Below are 22,287 nucleotides of genomic sequence, written 5' to 3'. Positions count from 1 at the left end.
AGAAAGCCATATGGTGAATACTAACGTACTCCTCTTCAACTCCTACTCAGCTCCAGGGTCCATCTGATAAGAGTTCTCCAGGCAGCCATCAGCAATGAATTGGGGTCACGTCTGTGACTTTCAATATTACTTGTGATAGAAAGAATGGCTCCCCCCAAATGTCTACATTCTGATCCCTAGAACCATGAACATGTACCTTACAAAGCCAGACAGATGTGATAAGGATTTCTAGATGAAAGATTATCCTAGACTACTGGGTAGGCCTAATACAATTCTAAAGTTCTTTTGTTTATTTATTTTAACCCCAGTACTTGGGCTTGGATTCAAGGCCTCTTGCTCTTACTTGGCTTTTTCACTCACAGCTGACATTTTTTCACTTGAGACATACCTCTACTTCCCGCTCTTTGCTGGTTAATTGGAGGTAAGAGTCCCTTGGGTTTGTCTATGTAGACTGGTCCCAGACTGTGATTTTCTTATGTCTCAGCCTCCAGGGTAGCTACAACTATAGGCATGAGCCACTGGCATGCAGCACCAAAGGTTTTTTTTAAAATAAAAGAGGTGACAGAAGAGTAAGAGAAGATCTGATAAGAAAAGCAGAGGGTAGAAGACCCATAAACCAAGGAATGTGGGTAGTCTCTACGAGAGAAAAAAGATGAGATTTTTTTCCTGGATTCCTCAAAAGGCAGGGATCTCTATTGACACATTAATTTTAGTCTCCTGAATTACTTCTCAATTTCCTAACCTTCAGAACTGTGGCATAGTAAATCTGTGTTTTTTCCAATAATACATTTGTGGTAATTTGTATGACAGTAGTGATAGGAAACTATAAACTGGTGACTGCAATGTATACTTTTGCCTCTTCAGTTATGCCTGACTATCTCATAGGTAGCTCCTGTCCCAAATGAGAATTTTACTTTTTCCTTCCCCAACCTATCTATTTCCCTTGCCTTTCTTAGGAAATAGCAGGACCACTACCCAATTGCTAATGATAGAATTTGCAAGTCACTCAATTCCTTCCTTTTCTCTGTCATCTCCTTCTAACTCATGATTAAGTTTCATTAATCAAATCAGTCATGTATCTATCTACTTCAGTTGAGTTTCACTGCCAATTCCTGCTTCTCAATCTACTATATTCTCCACTTAAATGCCAAAATGATACTTAAAGAAATCTGGGGCTGGGAATATGGGCTAGTGGCAAGACTGCTTGCCTCGTATACATGAAGCCCTCGGTTCGATTCCCCAGCACCACATATATAGAAAATAGCCAGAAGTGGCGCTGTGGCTCAAGTGGCAGAGTGCTAGCCTTGAGCAAAAAGAAGCCAGGGACAGTGCTCAGGCCCTGAGTCCAAGCTCTAGGACTGGCCAAAAAAAAGAAAGAAAGAAATCTGATGTCTATTGAAAGTGGACTGTTATCATTATTAAAAAAAAATAATCCTGGATACAGTGGCTCACTTCTCTAATACTAGCTATTGCCATAAACCAACTCATAGTTCAAGGCCATCCAGGGGAAAAAAAGACCCTCCCCCATCTCAGTCAATAAGCTGGGAATGGTGGTACACTTCTGTATTTGCAGCTATTTGGAAGGCCCTATGTTGGATCATGGTCCTAGACCAGGTCAAAAAGCCTGAAACCCGATTTGAAAAATAACCTAAGTAAAGAAGGACTGAGAGTGGTAGCTCAAGTGGTAGTGCACCTGCCTAGAAAACATGAGGCCTTGAGTTTAAAACCTAATTACCACTCCCTTAAAACACTGGAATGAGACAAGAGGCCTTGTATCAAACACTGACATTGCCATGTTTATGAGACCTTGAAATTCGTTTTATAGGAAGAACTCTCAATGAGCAGTTAGGCTGTTTGGTTTTACTAGTGATCATTGTTTTTCCTGGCCCACAGGGTAAGAGTTGAACTGGAAGGGGCACCATAGGGTCAGGGTGATTTGCAGGTAAATTACCTTTAAGGGTGTTTTTTTTTTTTTTTTTTTTTTTTTTTGTTGGTTGTAGGGCTTCTACTTAGGGCCTGGACACTGTCCCTGAACTGTCCCTGAGCTCTTTTGCTCAAGGCTAGCTCTCTACCACTTTGAGCCACAGTGCCACTTGCGGTTTTCTGGTAGTTAATTGGCGATGAGAGTCTCATTTCCTGTCCCAGCTGGCTTTGAACCACCATCCTAAAATCTCAATCTCCTGAGTAGCTAGGATTACAGGAGTTAGCCACTGGTGCCGTGCTCCATTAACTTCTTTTTTTTTTGGGGGGGGGGGCAGGCTTGAACTCAGGGCCTGAGCACTGTCCTTGGCTTCTTTTTATTCAAGGCCAGCACTCTGCCACTTGAGCCACAGTGCCACTCCTAGCTTTTTCGATATATGTGGTGCTGAGGAATCAAACCCAGGGCTTCATGCATGGGAGGCAAGCATTTTTACCACTAGGCCATATCCCCAGCCCTCCATTAACTTCTTAATAGCTATATATAAAAAAAATTGTTGCTCTAGCCTTGAGCAAAAAAGCTCAGGGGCATTTCAAGCCCCAGTATGGACAAAAAATAAAAAATTGTATATAAATTTAAAAAAAAACACACACAAAACCTCTTAGCATTCTATGTCATCCGCACATCCAAAGTTTCTCATTAGTGGTGACCTAGGAATTTGAAAAGGGAAATATTAAAGTTCTTCATTGGTAACATCTGCAAGCCCTTCTTCTCCAGGCGTCAGGTCTCGGTGGAGCTTGGGTTCCCTGCAGTGCAGGCGGCGCTGGCTGACTGAATCGGTCAGCTGGCCTTCGGATCTGTACTGGTCAACCGATCCACAATGGACGGTGTGTCTTGGCAGAGTGAGGGCAAGGCTTCATTCTGGGGACAGATCAGGGGCGCACACGTTTTCCCGGCAGCCGGGCTGTGAAATGAATGAGAGGAGGCAAAGTGCCTCGGGTCCAAGGCCCTAACAGCTATCTCGTAGGAGGGCCCAGCGCGCACGGCTGGCTGGCTGGCTGGCTGGCTAAAAGCTGCAAGTCCACGCTGAGCCACCGCCGCCACGACAACGGAAGACACCTCGCCCGCCACACTCTGACTGGGCAGGCGGCTTCCTTTTAAAAAGCCGCCGGGGAGGAGGCGGGGCTTTGGGAACAAACCAATCACGGAAAGCCTCGCAGGTGTCGTCAGAACGCGCTGGCTGAGTCGGAGCTTGGAGGGGGCGTGGCCTGCGAGGAGCAGGGCTGGAGGGTGCCAGGGTCGAGCGACGAAGTCATCGAGCGGGGTGCGGAAGGCGCGGGGGCGGGTCTGCCCCCCCCCCCCACAACACCCACTGACTTTCGGTGCCAGGTTTGACTCCTGCCCTGTGGAGCGCGGCGGCGGAGGCAGCGGCGCGGGCGGAATCTCCTGATCCACTTCTGGTGAGAGACGTGACATCTGGTGCGTGACGTGACAGCCGGGGACCCGCGGGCGAGCATCCTGCCAGACCCCGGCGTGGCCTCCGCCTCCCGGCCGCGGCCTCGCAGCTTTCCACGGCAGCGCCGCGCGCCCGTGCGCAGGCGGGCACCCCGGCCCCCGGGCCTCGCCCTCACCCCATGGCCCCAGCCAGGCCCGGTGTGGACTCCGGGTGGAGGGGGGCGGGTGGGGGTGGGGGACAGGAGGCGCCGAGAAAGGCCTAGCTTGCTCCATCCCCCGCCAGCCCTGTGGTCCAGCCCGGGAAGAGCGACATTGAGGGTTCCGTTACCCCGGGGCGGGAGGGAGGGTGGGCCGCTGCCAGGCTCCTCGCTGCGCTGCCGGGGCGCAAAGATGGTCCGGAAGGCCCCGCCCAGCCCGCAGTCCACCTGGAGTGTCGGCTGCCTGGCAAGTTTAGGTGATTATTGGCCTGAGCACACTTGTAAAATTGCTGGAGCACGAGGAAATGTGCTTTAAATTGTCTGGTAGGAGGGATGGGTAACAGATCACTGTTTAGTCCAACACTAGGAGGTCGGGAAGGAGAGGACAAATTGAATTATAGGTTAGGGGAAAAACAAGGTTCTGAGTTACAGAACACTTGATACAGTCCTTCCCTTCTTATTGGTGGTAGTCTCATCCCCTCTGTTTCGAAGGGGGAGGTATCATGTTCTCTGCGAGGAAGGTTTGCATTTTAGAAAAACAGACACAAAGCAGACTGGGTATGGGGCAGCGTCCTGAGAGCAGAGGGATCTGGGTTTGAATCTTGGTTCTGTCAATTTAACTGTGATGGAACAAGGAAAATTATTTATTCTGTGTCTCAGTGCCCCCGTTTGGTCAGTTGATTGAAGATTGGGTCTTACTATGTATTCCAGGTTGGCTTTAAACTGTTGATCCTCCTGTCTTGGTCTCCTCAAAGCTGGGATTACAGTTGTGAATCACTGTACCCATCTCACAGTGCCCCTGTGTAAACAAGGAGGCTAAGGAAGGCTGTGAGAATTAAATTAGTTGATACTTGTAAAGGTATTAGCGATGTGCTTTGATGAAAGTGCTTAACAGATGTTTTTCCATTACTGTTTTCTTAGTTCAATCTGCTTGAACCAATTTGCCTACCTAAAACAATTCTCTTCTCAAAAAAATTCTTTAGCTGAGTGGGATGAATTTTTTTTTCTAGAAAAAGTTGATCACCTTTGGCAATATTTATAATGGACAGTCTTGTGTTGAAAGTGATCATTAACAATTGTTTCTAGCCAGATGTGGTGGCAGTGAAGGTAGGAGAATAAAGAGTTCCAGGCCAGTTTGGACCACATAGCAAGACCTTGTTTCAAAAAAAAAAAAATGTAATTCTTGGAAACTGCCAGAGTTCAAGTTGAGTTGTACTTTTTTATTCTTTCTGGAAACAATCTATCTTTATGTATCTAAGTATCGGTGGTTCTAGTTACAAGTATGGAATTCAGGAGTGAAACAAATACATTGTACTTATAAACTGATTTGTTGACTTGAAACTCTTTTGTACAACTCCGTAACAATAATTTTTAAAAGAATGAAATGAATGCAAAATCGAGCTCCTCTTTGTAATTTTCTGAGCTTTAGACTTAAGGGATTGTGGACAACAGGACTACATCCTGTTCAATTGTGCTCATTTAAAAGATTTATTTGGCCAGGTGCCAGTGGCTCACACTTGTAATTCTAGCTATTCAGGAGGCTGAGATGTGAGGACTCCAGTTCAAAGCCAGCCTGGGCAGAAAGGTCCATGAGACTCCGAAGTGGTGCTGTGATAGAGTACAATCCTTGAGCTGGGAAACTCAGGGACAGTGCCCAGGCCCAGAGTTCAAGTCCCACAACTGACCATAAAAAAAAAGGATTTATTTGTGGTATTGATGGTTGAGCTCAGGGCCTTCCCCTGGCTACACAGGTGCTCTGCCATTTGAGCAGCATCTCCAGCCCTTTTTGTTTTGGTTGTTTCTCAGATAGGATATTGTATTATTGCCTGGAATAAGCCTGAGATCTTGAAGCTTCTTTACAGCAGCAGTGACAGCCATGGGTCATCATGTCTAGTTAAGACAGAGGGTGAGGACTGGGAATATGGCCTAGTGGCAAGAGTGCTTGCCTCCTATACATGAAGCCCTGGGTTCATTTCCCCAGCACCACATACATAGAAAATGGCCAGAAAGGGCGCTGTGGCTCAAGTGGCAGAGGGCTAGCCTTGAGCAAAAAGAAGCCAGGGACAGTGCCCAAGGCCCAGGACTGGCAAAAAAACAAGAGGGACAAAAGACTACTAATAAAAAGGAACCTACTAACGTAAAAAAAAAAAAAAGACACAGGTGAGAGGTCTCACTAACTTTTTTTTTCAGTCTGGCCTCCAGCCACAAACCTCCATCAAATCTCTGCTCCTCTAGTTGCTGTGATTACCAGCATGAGACAGTTTGCCCAGCTCTTGATTTCTTGTTTTCAGTAATGAAATATTTGTCCTGAAAAGGACAGCTAGCACATAACTTCTATTAACCACCCAAAACTAATATATATTAACATGTCATATTTTTTCTGATCTTAATTTATGGTATACTTTTTGAATAATGCTTATCTGGACATGGTGACTCATGACTATAATCCAAGCTATGATCAAAGTTCATGGCTAGACAGGGAAAACGTTGGCAAGATCCCATCTCAATAGGACAAGCACAGTGGCTCATACTTGTCATCCCAGCAATGAGGAAGATCTTAGGTAAGATTGTTGTCTGAGGCAATTTCTAGGGAAAAAATGTAAGACTTTACCTAAAAATAACTAAAGCAAAAAATGGCTTGGGGCATGGCTCAGGTGGAAACATGCTTAACAACCAGAAGGCCCTAAGTTCAAACACCAGTACTGCCAAAAACAAAATGAAATAAGTTAGATTCAAATTACTTTTTAAAACACTTCCTTTATAAAGGTTTTATTTTCTGTTTTCATTTTCAGGTATAACTTCTTTCCTTAAAGAAGTTTTTTTTTTTTTTTTTTTTTTTTTTGGCCAGTCCTGGGCCTTGGACTCAGGGCCTGAGCACTGTCCCTGGCTTCTTCCCGCTCAAGGCTAGCACTCTGCCACTAGAGCCACAGCGCTGCTTCTGGCCATTTTCTGTATATGTGGTGCTGGGGAATCGAACCTAGGGCCTCGTGTATCCGAGGCAGGCACTCTTGCCACTAGGCTATATCCCCAGCCCCCTTAAAGAAGTTTTGATGTTAAAAATAACATGTTTTTTCATAGATTATTTCCATGGCTGGCTCACTCAGTTTAGGTAGAATAGTTTAGTAAACACTAGGCACTGGCAAGTAGAAAGTTGACTGTTCTCTGTAAAGCAAATAGAAATGGACTAGGTCAGAACCATTTGCTTTGTCTGGCAAATTAAATATCACCAATTGATTTAGCCCAGACTCAATCCCTAATTTTAACTGTAAGCATTTTGGTTTGCTATACTTAGGCACAGAGTGAAAGTAATTATAGACAGGGAAGACAATTTTTTAGTTGTTTTGTGTTTTTTTTTTAAGTTAGGTCCAGATCAGTAGGTGTTTTTGTTTTGCTTTGCACGAGTGCTTGTATGTGGGGGGGGAGGGGGGTTGCATGGGTTTTTTTGGTGCTGGTCCTGGACTTGAACTCAGGGCCTGGGCACTCTCTCTGAGCTTTTGTGCTCAAGGCTAGCAGTCTACCACTTGAGCCACAGCTCCACTTCTGGCTGTTTGCTGGTTGGTTGGAGATAAGAGTCTCACAGACTTTCCTGCTCTGCTTGGCTTCAAACCACAATCCCTGAGGATTGTGATCAGAGCCTCCTGAGAAGCTAGGCTTTCAGGCATGAGCAACTATACCAGTTCAGATCAGTAATTTGGGATTATGTAGAAAAACACTGGAGACATATTTTAGAAAAATATTTTTGTCTCTTTGGTATTGCTTTGTTTTACTGAATATGACTTGGTAGATTGTTCATTTTATTATAAAATAAAATTTGATTTTGCTAGGGATTGTAAATTTGGAATGGGTCTAATGCTGGAGCAGTTTATGTGGTCACAGGATTCTACTCTTAAAAAGATGAGAAGAGGGGGGCTGGGGATATGGCCTAGTGGCAAGAACGCCTGCCTCATATACATGAGGCCCTGGGTTCGATTCCCCAGCACCACATATACAGAAAATGGCCAGAAGTGGCGCTGTGGCTCAAGTGGCAGAGTGCCAGCCTTGAGCAAAAAGAAGCCAGGGACAGTGCTCAGGCCCTGAGTCCAAGGCCCAGGACTGGCCAAAAAAAAAAAAGATGAGAAGAGGGGCTGGGAATGTGGCTTAGTGGTAGAGTGCTTGCCTAGCATGCATGAAGCCCCGGGTTCTATTCCTCAGTACCAAATAAACAGAAGGAGCCGGAAGTAGTGTTGTGGCTCAAGGGGTAGAGTGCTAGCCTTGCGTAAAAGGAAGCCAGGGACAGTGCTCAGGCCTTGAGTTGAAGTGAGTCCCCAGGACTGGCAAAAAAAAAAAAAAGATGAGATAAACTATGAACGGTAGAGAGCTACCAAAGTTTCAAAGGGCAGATGCCATTGTACCCATGTCCTTACCCAAGTTCTCATAGGATCCCTAGTTACACATTCTAAATATTGATATATTTCGTGAAACCAGAGCTCTGTGATCAGAGCCCTTGAGGTTAAATAAAACAAATCTCCCTTCCTCTTTCTCTCCTTTCTTCTCTTTCTCTGTCCCTGCCTCCTGTATCAGGATCTGGCCATGTAGCTGCTCAGGCTGGTCCTAAACTCACCATCATTTAGTCTCGAAAGTTGTAGAATTACAGATATATGCCACCATATCTGGCTTGTAGAGAAGTTTGAAATATACCATAAAACCAATTTCTCTTTTTCTTTCTCTCCCCTCTCTCCTCTCTTCTCTCTCTCTCATTTGGCTTGAACTCAGGGCCTAGGTGCTATCCCTGAGCTCTTTAGCACTCTACCACTTTGAGCCACAGCTCTACTTCTGGTTTATTGGTAGTTAATTGGAGATAAGAGCTACACAGGATTTTCTGCCTAGGCTGGCTTTGAACTGTGATCCTCAGATCTCAGCCTCCTGACTAGCTAAGATTATAGGTGTGAGCCACCAGTGCCTGGATATAAAGCCATTTCTTATCTCTTAACCCAAATTTTACTTTTCTGAATAGAAGTATATAAATATCAGGGGTGGGGATACAGGAGTGGGCAGAGGTTTCATGTTTTTGTTTTCTGCCAGTCCTGGGGCTTGAACTCAGGGTCTGAGCGCTGTCCCTGGCTTCATTTTGCTCAAGGCTAGTACGCTACCACTTGAGCCACAGCGCCCTTTCTGGCCTTTTCTGTTTATGTGTCCTGAGGAATTGAACCCAGGGCTTCATGTACATGAGGCAAGCACTCTACCAGTAGGCCAAATTCCAGCCTCCTGGGTAGAGTTTTTAAACCAAGTATATTTGTTACAGTAGGGCCATAGTACTCAGAGGAAGGTGGAAACTAAGAGGAGTGGGCTGAAGAGGATGAGAGGTACATGTGAAGGAGAGGCAACAGACTGAGCTTTGTGGGGTGATAAGAGTCCAGGCAAGAAGGAAAGGAAGTTTTAGGTGGAGGTATTTGTATCTAAAGCACTTTGGTATGGCCAGTACTTTGAAACAATGTAAAAGTAATTATTACTGGGTACTGATGGCTCATGTGTGTAATCTTGGCTACTCAGGAGGTGGAGATCTGAGGATCCTGGTCCAAAACCAGCCCAGGCAGATAAGTCTTGAGACTCTTTTTGCCACTCAACCACCAAAAAGCCAGAAGTGGAGCTGTGGCTCAAGTGGTAGAGTCCTAGCCCTGAGCACAAAAATCTCAGCCAGGACTCAGGCCCCGAGCTCAAGCCCCAGGACTGGCATGCATGCATGTGTGCATGCAGACACAGATACGCATGCACGTGTGTGTGCGTGTGCACACACACACACACAGTAATAATAGGCCAGACAGAATTTTAAAAATGGTTTATGTTCAGATCAGCAATTGGATTTTGTTTTGTTTTGTTTTTTGACAGACCTGGTGCTTGGACTCAGGGCCTGAGCACTGTCCCTGGCTTCTTTTTGCTCAAGGCTAGCACTCTACCACTTGAGCCACAGTGCTACTTCTGGCCTTTTCTATATATGTGGTGCTGAGGAATGGAACCCAGGGCTTCATGTATATGAAGCAAGCACTTTACCACTAGGCCATATTCCCAGCCCAGCAAGTGGATTTTATCGCATAGTGATGATCATAGTTTGATGATCAGATTTGAGAATTTGGGAAGAAGAGTCACTTGGAACGTGTGTGGGAGGTCATGTAGGATAAACTAACATTGTGACAGTTCTTTCACTAGTTCTCACTGACAACCCCCATTGGACTGGGCACAGCCTGGAGGTAATATAGAGGAGACACATTTAAAAGATATTAGAGCCTGGTGTCGGTGGCTCACACCTGTAATCCTGGCTACAGGAGGCTGAGATCTGAGATCCCAGTTTGAAGCCAGCTGGGGCAGAAAAGTCTCTGTGAGACTCTTATTTCCAATTAACTACTAAAAAACAGAAGTAAGTCTGTGGCTTAAACTGGTAGAGCATTGGCCTTGAGCAAAAGAGCTCAGGGACAGCACCCAGGCCCCACAACACCACCAACAGAAAAAGATATTCAAGGAGGTAAATTGACAGGACTTAAAGTTGCTGGACCCTTTAAGGAACAAGGCATGTCAGGGCATTTCGATGAGTGGAAATGTATAGCTGAGTTAGAAAAGAAAATGAGTTAGCTTGGGGCACTGGCTTTAAAAGGTGACTGTGGGACCTAAAGCAAGCTCTCTGGCAGGCTTCAGGATTTGTCTGTTTTGGAGGCACTAGCGTATAACTGAGGATGAGGTCTTAAAGGGAGGGCTTTTATCCCGCTCACCCCACTCGTCTTTCTCTCCCCAGCACTAGGCACAATGCCTCATATTTAAGGGAGTGCACAGTGTGAGGGTGAATAGACTGTGTTTCTTAGGTGATCTTGAACTTGGAGAAATAATTCTTCCTTTCAAGACCTGTGTTTTCCTTTCCCTAAAACATGAGAGCTAAACTAGATCAGTGGGTTTTTAACATAGTTTTGTAATAGTTTAGATGTTGGACTCAATTTTGAGACATAGTAAGTAACTTTTAACTAACGAAGAGTGATATTTGAGCTGAGTGTGGTGGTGTATGCCTGTAAGCACTTGGGAGACAGTAGCAGGAAGATTGCTAGCTTAAGGCCAACTTGGGCTCCACAGTGAGTTTCAGGATAGCCTGAGCTACTGAATAGACCCTGTCTCAAGGAAAGAAAAGACAGAGAGAGAGGGGGGGGAGAGAGAGGAAAAAGAGGGCTGATATTTGCTCACCTTTTGAATGAGTGTTGATTTCTGTCACTCAACTGTGTTCCATTGTGCTGAATGTAAAATTACAGTCTTACAGTCTGCTGGAATTTCTCTTTCTTTTTTATTTATTTATTTATTTTATTTATTTATTTTGCCAGTCCTGGGCCTTGAACTCAGGGCCTGAGCACTGTCCCTGGCTTCTTTTTGCTCAAGGCTAGCACTCTGCCACTTGAGCCACAGCGCCACTTCTGGCCATTTTCTGTATATGTGGTGCTGGGGAATCGAACCCAGGGCTTCATGTATACGAGGCAAGCGCTCTTGCCACTAGGCTATATCCCCAGCCCCTCTCTTTCTTTTTTAAATTTAGAAACTACTTCATTTCTATGATCAAGCCCATATTTAACATGATCAAATACATATTTAACATGCCGTGTTACTCCTCTACAAATGCAAGTGAAATTTAAGTTTCACAGTTCTAGATCAGCATGGCCAACTCAACATAGTAATCTGGAATTCTTCATACCTGCGTATACCAATGAGAGTGTCACACGAGATGGGGGTGGAGACCTAAAATGACCAGTACTATTTAGGTAGGACTTGCAACCCAAACGCTTTCTTATATCTAGGAGTTGTTCTGATTATGGATAATGATTGTTATTTTTGTGACTTCAGGAACTCTATTTTAAGAAACTTTCGACAAGAAAGAAACAAGTCATGGAGAAGAATGGGAACAACCGGAAGCTCCGGGTCTGTGTTGCTACTTGTAATCGTGCTGATTATTCAAAACTTGCTCCCATCATGTTTGGCATCAAAACGGAGCCTGAATTCTTTGAACTTGATGTGGTGGTCCTTGGCTCGCACCTGATAGATGACTACGGGTAAGATAAGCATGTTTTCTTATTCTCCCCTGCATCTGGATGCTGGAGAAAGCTTGTGTTTTGTAGCCATACAACCTAGCTCCAAAGCCCCGTTCTACTACTTAACATTTATGTGATCTTGGAGAAGTTGCTTCACATTTCTGAGCCTATTTCTTCAATTATAAAACAGTGAACACCTGTATCATAAGTTATTGTAAGGAATAGAGATGGTGACCTAAAACATCTGTCACAGCGATGCTGCTTAGTAGGAACCAGATAAGTAATTGCTGTACATTATATCATTACTGTTTGTTATAACTTGCAGAGAAATACTGCTTCCAAATGTAGGTTGTGTGACTATAATAATAGGATTTCATGTCATCTGATTTGTGAAGGGTTGTTTTGGTACTGGGATTTAAACCCAGGGCTCCATGCATGCAAAGCATACAAGCTACCACTGAGCTGACCATCCACCTCAAGACTATATTTTATATGAGTTCTAATGGCAGTTTTTTTTAAGACTAGTCAGAAGCTTACAAAATAGTATATATGGAAGATAATTTAAAACATTTAACTGAACTGTCAACTAAAATACAATATTACATTACCATGACCATTGCATTTATTTTGGTGACATTAGGTTTATGTTGATCACAGTATATATCTGAAAAATGAAGGATGACCTTTTAGAGTTCAAAAATGTAGAAACCAGAAATAAGCATCCATTTTGCTCTAGAGCATTTAGTGCACCCTTGTGGCATGAAAATGTTCATGCAATCTCCAAAGACAGTTGAAAATACGCGATTACAAATGAAAGAAGAGGTGTTAAAGTAAAATCGAGCTTCTTCAGACTACAACCAGACTTTTAAATTTTTTTTAAAGCCAACCCCCCCCAAAACCAAAACCCTGCCTCCAAAAATCAGCATATTAATTTTCTCTAAGAAAGTATCTAAAGAATAGGTACAAGCCAGTCATTGGTGACTCTTAGGCTGAGATCTGAGGATTGCAGTTCAGAGCTACCCCAGGCAAGAAAGACTGTGAGACTCTTATCTACAAGTAACCACCAAAAAGCTAGGAGTGGAACTGTTACTCAAGTGGTAGAGCACTGGTCTTGAGGAAAAAAAAGCTCAGGGACAGTGGACCCAGGGACTCAGATCCTAAGTTCAAGCCCAGGATCAGCAAAGAAAAAAACAGCTAAAATGGATGCCAGGTGCTGGTGGCAAACACCTCTTATCCTAGCTACTGAGGAAGAAAAGTCTGTGAGACTTTCATCTCCAATTAGCTTTAGTCAAAAGGCGGAAGCATAATTTCTATCATTCAAAAATGCATAATATAGTGGTATGCAAGACATCCTGGCTTCATGCAATATTTTTTTTTTTTGTTTTGTTTTGTTTTGCTTTGTTTTTTTTTTGGCCAGTCGTGGGCCTTGGACTCAGGGCCTGAGCACTGTCCCTGGCTTCTTCCCGCTCAAGGCTAGCACTCTGCCACTTGAGCCACAGCGCCGCTTCTGGCCGTTTTCTGTATATGTGGTGCTGGGGAATCGAACCTAGGGCCTCGTGTATCCGAGGCAGGCACTCTTGCCACTAGGCTATATCCCCAGCCCTTTTTTTTTTTTTTTTTTTTGGCCAGTCCTGGGCCTTGGACTCAGGGCCTGAGCACTGTCCCTGGCTTCCTTTTGCTCAAGGCTAGCACTCTGCCACTTGAGCCACAGCGCCACTTCTGGCCGTTTTCTGTATATGTGGTGCTGGGGAATCGAACCCAGGGCCTCATGTATACGAGGCAAGCTCTCTTGCCACTAGGCCATATCCCCAGCCTTCATGCAATATTTTAAAATTTATTTAAGATTTTTCTTTTTGGTTTTGGTACTGGGGCTTGAACTCAAGGGTTGGACACTGTCCCTGAGCTTTTGTGCTCAAGACTAGTGCTCTGCCACTTGAACCACAGCCTCCACTTTTGGCTTTTTTTGGTGGTTAATTGGAGATAAGAATCTCACAGATTTTCCTACCCAGGCTGGATCCAAATAGTCTTAGATCTCAACCTCCTCAGTAGCTAGGACTATAGGCATGAGCTACATGCACCCTGCTTTTTTTGTGTGGGCGGAGGGAGAGGGGAGACATGGTTTTATTATGTAGGGCAGGCTAGCCTTGAACTTACTATGCAGCCTAGCCTGTCCTGCAACTTGAGATTCTCCTGCCTCAGCCCCCTCAAGTGCTGGGCTAACAGGTCCACGTCACTGTGCCTGAGAGGGGACAGATGAACCTTCCAAGGGGCAATCAAGTCTTATGTGGATCTGGGTGGTGGCTACAGTGGCGTTCATGTAAAAAAAAATAATTGGGAATAAGAACATTTATGGTCCTTGCTCTTTACTTTGTAAGTTATTCTTTAATGTATTTACTTTGTTTTAATAAGGAAACATTTAGATGTGTTTCTCCCTTCAGGGTTAGCATTCGATTGCTTTTCTTATATGTTAACACCCTCCCATCCTTTTTTTCTCTCCTGCTTTAGAAACACATATCGAATGATTGAACAAGATGACTTTGACATTAACACAAGGCTACACACGATCGTTAGGGGGGAAGATGAAGCAGCCATGGTGGAATCAGTAGGCTTGGCCCTAGTGAAGCTCCCAGATGTCCTCAATCGTCTAAAGCCTGATATCATGATTGTTCATGGAGACAGGTTTGATGCCCTGGCTCTGGCTACATCTGCTGCCTTGATGAACATCAGGATCCTTCACATTGAAGGAGGGGAAGTCAGTGGGACTATTGATGACTCCATCAGACATGCCATAACAAAACTGGCTCATTATCATGTGTGTTGCACCCGAAGTGCAGAACAGCACCTGATATCCATGTGTGAGGACCATGATCGAATCCTTTTGGCTGGCTGCCCGTCCTATGACAAGCTCCTCTCAGCCAAGAACAAAGACTATATGAGCATCATTCGGATGTGGTTAGGTACATGTATGACATTTTATTAAGCCTAAACGCTGTTTTTGTCAGAAAGTATTGAGTATATTTCAATCCTTTTGGAAACTCACAGACATAGTATTCTGTTAGCAAGCAGAAAGCTACAGTTTTATATCGTAGTTCCCACTGTTATACGACTTTACCTCTGAGGTCCACCTGTTCTATAAAATAGGCTTACTGGGTTTATTTTCTTTTTTGAGCCAGTACTGGGGCTTGAAGCCAGGTCTGGATGCTGGTGCTATCCCTTAGTTTTTCTACTCAAAGTTGACACTCTACCACTTGAGCCACAAATTCACTTTTGTCCTCCCCCCAGCCCCACCTCCCGGTTAATTGGAGGTAAGAGTCTCACAGGCTTTCCTGCCTTAACTGACTTCAAACCATGGTCCTAGGTTCTCAGCCTCTTGAGAAGCTAAGATTATAGGCATGAGCCGCTGGTGCCTGGCAATACAAGAGGTTTTGTTATTTTTTAAGTGAAAAAGTTGAGCAAGAGTTTGAGGCCTGGAGTTCAATTCCCAGTACTGGCACATATGTACACAAAAGTATAAGTCACAGTGGTAGCATGTTATTTTTTCAAAAAGAGCCTTAAAGTCCAAAATTTTCAGTGATCATGATTGAGTTTCATGGAAATTAACTTTCACTAATCAGAGGCAAAGAAAGACATTTACAAACAATATCAATTAGTTAATTTGTAGTGAGAGTAATATGTAATAGAAAATTAGAACTCATCATCTATCTAGAACCTTCCTTTCTAAAAGGTTGATCTATTGAATGAAGTTAATGAATGAAAAATGGATTTGATAAGTTGGGTTATCAAAGATGTTGGATCTGGGGATAGAGGTGTGGCTCCATTGGTGGTCTGCCAGCCAATGAGGACAGCATCAGGTACCAAGTTTGAGTCCCTGCTTCACAACAAAAACAACAACAAAAAATAAGGATCTGCTTTTATTCTATATCCCATTAGAAGTCTTATCATTAAACATATTTGTAATGATGAAGAAACCTGTGAGATGATACTGGTAGAACAAACTTCTGTGTCTTCATCTCTCTGTCCTTGTAGATGTCCTTTCCCCCACCCCCCACCCTGTACTGAGATTTGACTCGGGGCCTTGTGCTTCCTAGTCAGAGGCTCTACCATGTGACCCTCTCCCTGAGTTCCTTCACATGTGATTCTAAGTAAACACTCTTGCATTCTGTAACTATATATAACTATTTCATATAAGAATACAACAAGAGTGTACCCTGGAAGGCTTAAGTTCCTATTTGGGATCTTATCATTCTTTGTTGCAAAGCCAGCATCTGTTTCAACCTGCAACTTCTGACCCTGTCACTCTACCTTTGTTCTATAATGCAGCAGCCTTTGCCTTGAGATGAAACCCTTTCTATTAAGGCGCCATCATTTTGTTTTGTGTTATAAAGTTCTATGTTTACTATAGGATGTCTTTTATTGTTAAGAATTTAATGTGCTTTTAACTTTGCAATTATATTGATTAGGATCATTATAAAGGAATGTTCTGCTTATACAGTTGCATGCTATAAGTGCAACACTAATACCCAACACTATTTTCCTACGAAATGCTTGTGAAGAAGCAGCCACAGGCTGTGGACACATGATTGTGAGGGTGTTCACTGAATTCTGTTTTCTTTTCCATAGTTTAAAAAACAAAACAATTCCTCCTTCTTTGCTGATTTCACAGTTTTTAGACTTCTACTAACTCTATATGAATGTTAAATGAACAGGCTATTTTTGGAACTCCTGTGTTTTATCAAGTTTCCAATAGGTTTTGTTTGTTTAGTGCTGGCATTGAACCCAAGACGTTGTGCATCCAAGGCTGAGCTGCACTCCCAGTCCTCCAATAGCTCTTTTAGGCCTTTAGATCTTTTTTTGCTTCATATCAAAAGTTAACAATTACATTTCCATTTTAACCCAGTTTAGAAGCTAAGATGGGATTGATAAGTTTTTGTGTGTTTGTGTGTATGGGGGGGGGTCTTTTTAATAATGATTCTCAAGCTAATTGGCAGTACAGAAGGAATTTCACAGGATCAAAATAGAATTTTTAGAGCTGATTTAGTATTTTTAATTCAAATATTATTGAGGTTTCTAACCTAATAAAAACTCTCTATTACTGTGTTTGTAATCTCAACACTCCTGCAGCAGAGGCAGGAGAAGCATGAATTTGAAGCCAGTCTGGGCTACACAGTGAGACTATAACCCCACCCCTTCACCCCCCCCCCCAAAAAAAAAGTGAAATGAGAATGTTTGCATTTTTGTGCTTTAGAACATTTCAGAGTTTATAAATGGTGAATTCTAGTTCCTTACTATTGAAAGGTATGTTTTATGTCTTTAAAATAATTATTTTTATTATCTTTAAGTAGCACAAAAGGTTTTTAATTCACCTTGTCAGTTTATGCATACACAGCACACTTTTATTTTATTTTATTGTTTTGCTTGTCGGGGGCTCAAACTCAGGGACTGGGCACTGTCCTTGAGCCTTTTGTGCTCATGGCTAGCACTCTACCACTTGAGCCACAGCGCCACTTCAGCTTTTTCTGAGTACTTTATTGGAGATAAGAGTCTCACAGACTTTCTTGCCCAGGCTAGCTTTGAACTACCATCCTCAGAGCTCATTCTTCTGAGTAGCTAGGATTCCAGGTGTAAGCCACTGGCACCCAGCTTCATACAGTGCATCTTGATCAGTGTCACCCATTCCATCCTCCAAGTTACCTGGTTCCCTTTTCACATATGTACATTGAAAATTATGACCGTATTCACCCCCGCTTCCTTTCTCCATTCATCTGCCAACCCCACACACTCTGACAAACAAAATCATGCGTCAGCTTGAGATTCATTGTTACATAGTACATTAGTTTTTAGGTGTTAATATGTAAAATGTTAATTTTGCTGCTCCCTTGAACGTGATCCCACTTTGGATACTCTGCTTGGAATATGACAAATGGTCTTTTCCTTAGGTTGGGTTTTTTTGTGTGTGTGTGCATATCCTGAGGCTTGAATTCGGGGCCTGAGCGCTGTCCTTGAGCTTTTTTGTTCACCGCTCATACTCTACCACTGGAGCCATAGCCCCAATTCTGGCTTTCTTTTGTTGTTGTTGTTGTGCTTAACTGGAGGTAAGAATCTCAAGAACTTTTTAAGGCTGGATTGGAACCTGGACCCTCAGATCTCAGCCTTCTAAGTACCTAGGACTATAGGCATGAGCTACAGGCATCCTGCTACCTTAGAATTTTTTTTTTTAAAGCTTTAGGGATTTGTTTTAGAATGTGCTACTGCTGCTTTCACGATTCTAATGAAGCAATGTAATTTTATCTCTTTAAACAGGTGATGATGTAAAATGTAAAGATTACATTGTTGCCCTGCAGCACCCTGTGACCACTGACATTAAGCATTCCATTAAAATGTTTGAATTAACACTGGATGCGCTTATCTCGTTTAACAAGCGGACCCTAGTTCTGTTTCCAAACATTGATGCAGGTAATCGAACTTGAAAATGAAACTATGAAATGAAACTTTTATATTTCATGTTTCTGTTACTTTTTCTCTTGACTGCTTTTTGGTCTTGCCCATATTGTCATTGAAAGCCACCCTGTTCTGAAATGCATTTCAGTTTGCAAAAGGTAACTATTTTGCTATATAGATCAAAGAGCTGTGATATTTTTGTCAAGTCTAATAGAACCTTAATACGGAAAAAAAATGCTAAAAAGAAGTCTCAAACCTCCACTTAATTCTCATTTAGTCTCCTCCCACCAGTTCCCATCCAAAAAGAAATTGTAAGAGCCACAAGACGTAAACCTTAAATGTCAAAGTGGAAATGTCTCTAAGAAAGTAATATTGCCACAACCACAGCATAAACAGCCTTATTGTTATTATTTATTTGTGCTAGTACTGGGGCTTGAGCTCAGGGCCTGGGCACTGTCTGTCGCTGGTCTTTCCCACTCAACAATGATGCTCTAGCACTTGAGCCATGGCTTATCTTCCAGCTTCTTGGTGGTTAACTGGAGATAAGAGTCTCATGGACTTTCTGCCTGGCTGACTTTGAATTGTGAGCCTCAGATCTCAGCTTGTTGAGCTAAGATTGCAGGTGGAAGCCACCAGAGCTTGATATTTTCCTTCTTATTTATGTTTGCTACACTTCAAAGTAGTTTTTGAGCTTAAGCAGTTCAGATGTGGAGTCTCCCATGCATTGATCCTCAAGCCTGGCTGATTACCTACTGGTGGAGGGCTCTGTGGGCTCTGGTGCTGGCGAGACCTGAGGCAGGTTAATGGGGATCTGAGATGCAAAGGACAAGCACTGGAGCAGAGCCTACATGGAGGCATGTTCAAATACTGGACCTTGTTAGTCAACACTACCCACGGCATTTTTGATAAACGAGGCAAGATCCTTTACAGTGCCAAGATGTTGTCATACTCTGAAAGAACCCCTCTGGGTCCCTCTGCTGGGAGAAAAACAGATGTTAGCTTAAAAAAAACCCAAAACCTTAGATTTTGTTCAGATGTCAGTATTTCAAAATCCATAATATTTTTTTCTAATTCCTTAAATTCTGTATACATATATCTCACCATGATATCTTCTGTTTATAGTATACTTTGCAGATTTAAAATTCAATATTTTTACTTTAGAATTAGATATTTTCCCTCCATAAAAGAAAAAAGCCCAGCTATGCGTGGGTCCTACAGGAGTGAGGCAGAAAGATCCCTTGAGACCAGCCTGGACAGCTTAATGAAATACCATCTCAAAGAGATAAAAACAAGAAAGAAATAAAGAAAAGTGCCTGTGTGTGTGTATTTGTGTGTGCGAGCGTGCGCTGTGCTTATACGCAGGTTCTTATGCTCTTGCTTGGCTTTTTCCCTTAAGGCACTCTGCCATTTCAGCCACACCTCCACTTCCAGCTTTTGACTGGTTAATTGTTGTTGGTTTTTGGTTGTGGGACTTGAACCCCAGGCCTGAGCTCATTAGCTCAAGGCTAGCGCTCTACCACTTTGAGCCACAGTGCCACTTCCATTGGCTGGTTAATTAGAGATAAGAGTCTCTTCAATCTTTCTGCCCAGGCTGGCTTTAAGCTGTGATCCTCAGATCTCAGACTCCTGAGTAGCTAGGATTACAGATATGAGTGACCAGCGCCCATCTAGGACTCTGTGCTTTTAAGATAATTATTTAAATCCTGTCTGCCACTTGTTTCTGCTCTCCATAGGGTTTTTGTAAGATGCACACGGGGAACTAACTGTAAAGGCACCACTTTATCTAGCTTGGTGCCCCAGTTGTGCCTGCAGGAGGACCCTCTGGAAAATGGGATTAGTACATGTGATTTAGGCTTCAGTCCAAAGAGGAGCCTAAACCCAGATTTGGATTTGGGAGTACCAAGTACGGTAATTCTAAAGGACTGATCTGCTCTGGCAAGAGCGAGCACAGAGAGAAGTGGCCAGTCCTGCTCTAAGGAGTTGGCTTGACTGCATCTGACTCCCTTGCCACAAGAGAAAGTTAAACACAGAGAATAGGGGCATTCACCCCTTCTGTTAACTAGACGGATGGCTTCGGCCCCTAGTGAGCTTGTTGTGGTCATTGTGCTGCCTTCACCCTCTCAGGTGAGCACCTTTCCCTCCAAGGGCTATGAGCAAGGAATAAAGAAGTAAGCAGAGAGACAAATACTGCTTCTCCCTCACGTTGTCAAATTATTTTAAAACCATGCATTTAAAATGAATGATCAACTACAGTAGCAGAATTGACTTGTATTTATTTCCTTGGAGTTTAATCCACACCAACAGGAGTACTAACCAGCTGAGGTATTAGCAACAATGTGAGCGGAATGTGAGGCTGTCTGGTTGATTTGGTCTAGTGTAGTCTGTGACATTCCCATTTAGAAACTGTAGGCCTATCTTTAGTCTCTTGTTACTTAAGGTAAAAGTTTTTCCTGGGGTCCCCCAAAAAGTTACTATCATAGGGAATACAGCTGACTCCATCTTGACTAGGGAAACACGGTAGGAAATGTTGGGGGGAGTAGGTCAATTTGACCCCCAAATTCTGCTTCTGTAAATGGCTTGCTTGTTGCTTGCTCTACCCCTGCGTCAACCTCCTACATCTGTGCTACACTTTTACCTTTATAAACCCTTTATAAATTTGAAGACTGCTCGGGGTCACGGTGGCAGCTCCCAAGTCTGCACTGTGTCCCTGGCTAGTCAGCCCACTTTTCACTGTCACAGTTTCAGCTCCCGAGTCTGCACTGGCTCATCAGTTCGCTTTTTGCTTCCCCAATAAATCCATCTTTCTGCTTGAGACTGTCTCTGAGTGGTGGACCCTTGGAGGGATGTGGAATATAGTTTATCTCCTCCCTCGAACCCCGTAACAGTTACTTGCTATGCTAAATTATGGTTTGAAAAACCTCAGGTGCTGCTGTTTTGAGTTCCAGAAGAGTTGAAGCAGGGAACTAGCCAGACATTGTAAATGCTTCTCACAAATGGTGGGACATGTACCATCATGCACAGGACACCCCACCCCCTCTGTGACCCTGCACATCTACCTCACACACCTGCACACATGGATTGGGAGAAATGAGTGATCAAAGCCACTGTTCCCTTAACATAACAACTGGCATTCCTTTTTATGAGGAGTGCTCTCTAAGTGGTGCTATACTTGCCAAGGAATGATTTCTTTGTCTCACAAACCATTTTAATGATTGGTTCTCTCCATTTTCACAGGGAGCAAAGAGATGGTTCGCGTGATGCGGAAGAAGGGCATTGAGCATCATCCCAACTTTCGTGCTGTAAAGCACGTCCCCTTTGACCAGTTTATACAGCTGGTTGCCCACGCCGGTTGTATGATTGGGAACAGCAGCTGTGGGGTACGAGAGGTTGGCGCTTTTGGAACACCTGTGATCAACCTAGGAACACGTCAGATTGGAAGAGAAACAGGTGTCTAGCTTTTTGTGGTTGTTTCATGCCTTTGCTGGTCATGTTTTCTGCATAGTAATTTCATGACTATAAGGGCTGGGCCTGTATTTTATGAACAGTAGGTAAATAAGCAGAATGACCAATTGTCTATAAATTGCCTTTAAGTGGTGAGTATGGCAAGTTCTAGAGCTCTAGTTACATTTTTATTGTCTTTGTGCAATCAGAGATAAATGGTTCTTAGTTAATTGTGGTCTTTAATGGTTTGTTTGAGAGAGGATGTGGTTGAACATGTCATGAATACATGAATGCTGGTGTGTCTGTTTCTGGGCTAGAGTTCCTTCATAAGTATGTTATAGTATGGCAGTTCTAAGCAAGGTGTCTATTAATGAAAGTATAACTGAGAGCTGGTGGCTTATACTTCTAATACCAGCTACTCAGGAGGCTGAGATCTGAGGATTGAGGTTCAAAGCCAGCATGGAGAAGGAAACTTCATGAGACTCTCCACTAAACTACTCAGAGAAAGCCGGAAGTGGCACTATGGCTCAAGTGGTAGAGTACTAGTCTTGAGAGAAAGAAGCTCCAGGACTGGCACACACAGTGAAAGTATAAGGAATGCCTGGCACATTCTTATTAATGAGTGTGCTTAGTGAGCGCCAAGAGTATCTACATGCAAAGACTTATCTGTAGCTAATGAGAGAAAGCATATCATTAATGAAAAACAACTGAACTAGAACCAAAAAGATTAGTTCCAGCTCTGCTTTCTCCATTCTTCCTAATTGCCATCCTAACTTTCCCCCACTTGCACTGTAAGTACTTTGCT

General features: G+C 43.4%; 1 protein-coding gene across 2 annotated transcripts in view; it reads left to right on the top strand.

The window, feature by feature from the left end:
• Gne (glucosamine (UDP-N-acetyl)-2-epimerase/N-acetylmannosamine kinase) overlaps positions 1-22,287 on the top strand; it is a 39,214-nt gene that overhangs the window by 5,633 nt on the left and 11,294 nt on the right. The window contains exons 1-5 of one of the 2 annotated variants that reach the window (XM_048333475.1): positions 3,099-3,378; positions 11,419-11,624; positions 14,109-14,560; positions 17,904-18,056; positions 21,276-21,488. In XM_048333475.1, the coding sequence (XP_048189432.1) occupies positions 11,461-11,624; positions 14,109-14,560; positions 17,904-18,056; positions 21,276-21,488 (982 nt within the window). In that variant the 5' untranslated portion in view covers positions 3,099-3,378; positions 11,419-11,460. Of the gene's footprint in view, positions 1-3,098; positions 3,379-11,418; positions 11,625-14,108; positions 14,561-17,903; positions 18,057-21,275; positions 21,489-22,287 lie in introns of those variants that run through there. The other variant, XM_048333392.1, reaches the window with a different exon arrangement.

This window comes from Perognathus longimembris, chromosome 1 (genome assembly GCF_023159225.1).
Source record: "Perognathus longimembris pacificus isolate PPM17 chromosome 1, ASM2315922v1, whole genome shotgun sequence".
Classification (NCBI taxonomy): domain Eukaryota; kingdom Metazoa; phylum Chordata; class Mammalia; order Rodentia; family Heteromyidae; genus Perognathus; species Perognathus longimembris.
This window is presented reverse-complemented; position numbering and strand designations above follow the sequence as displayed.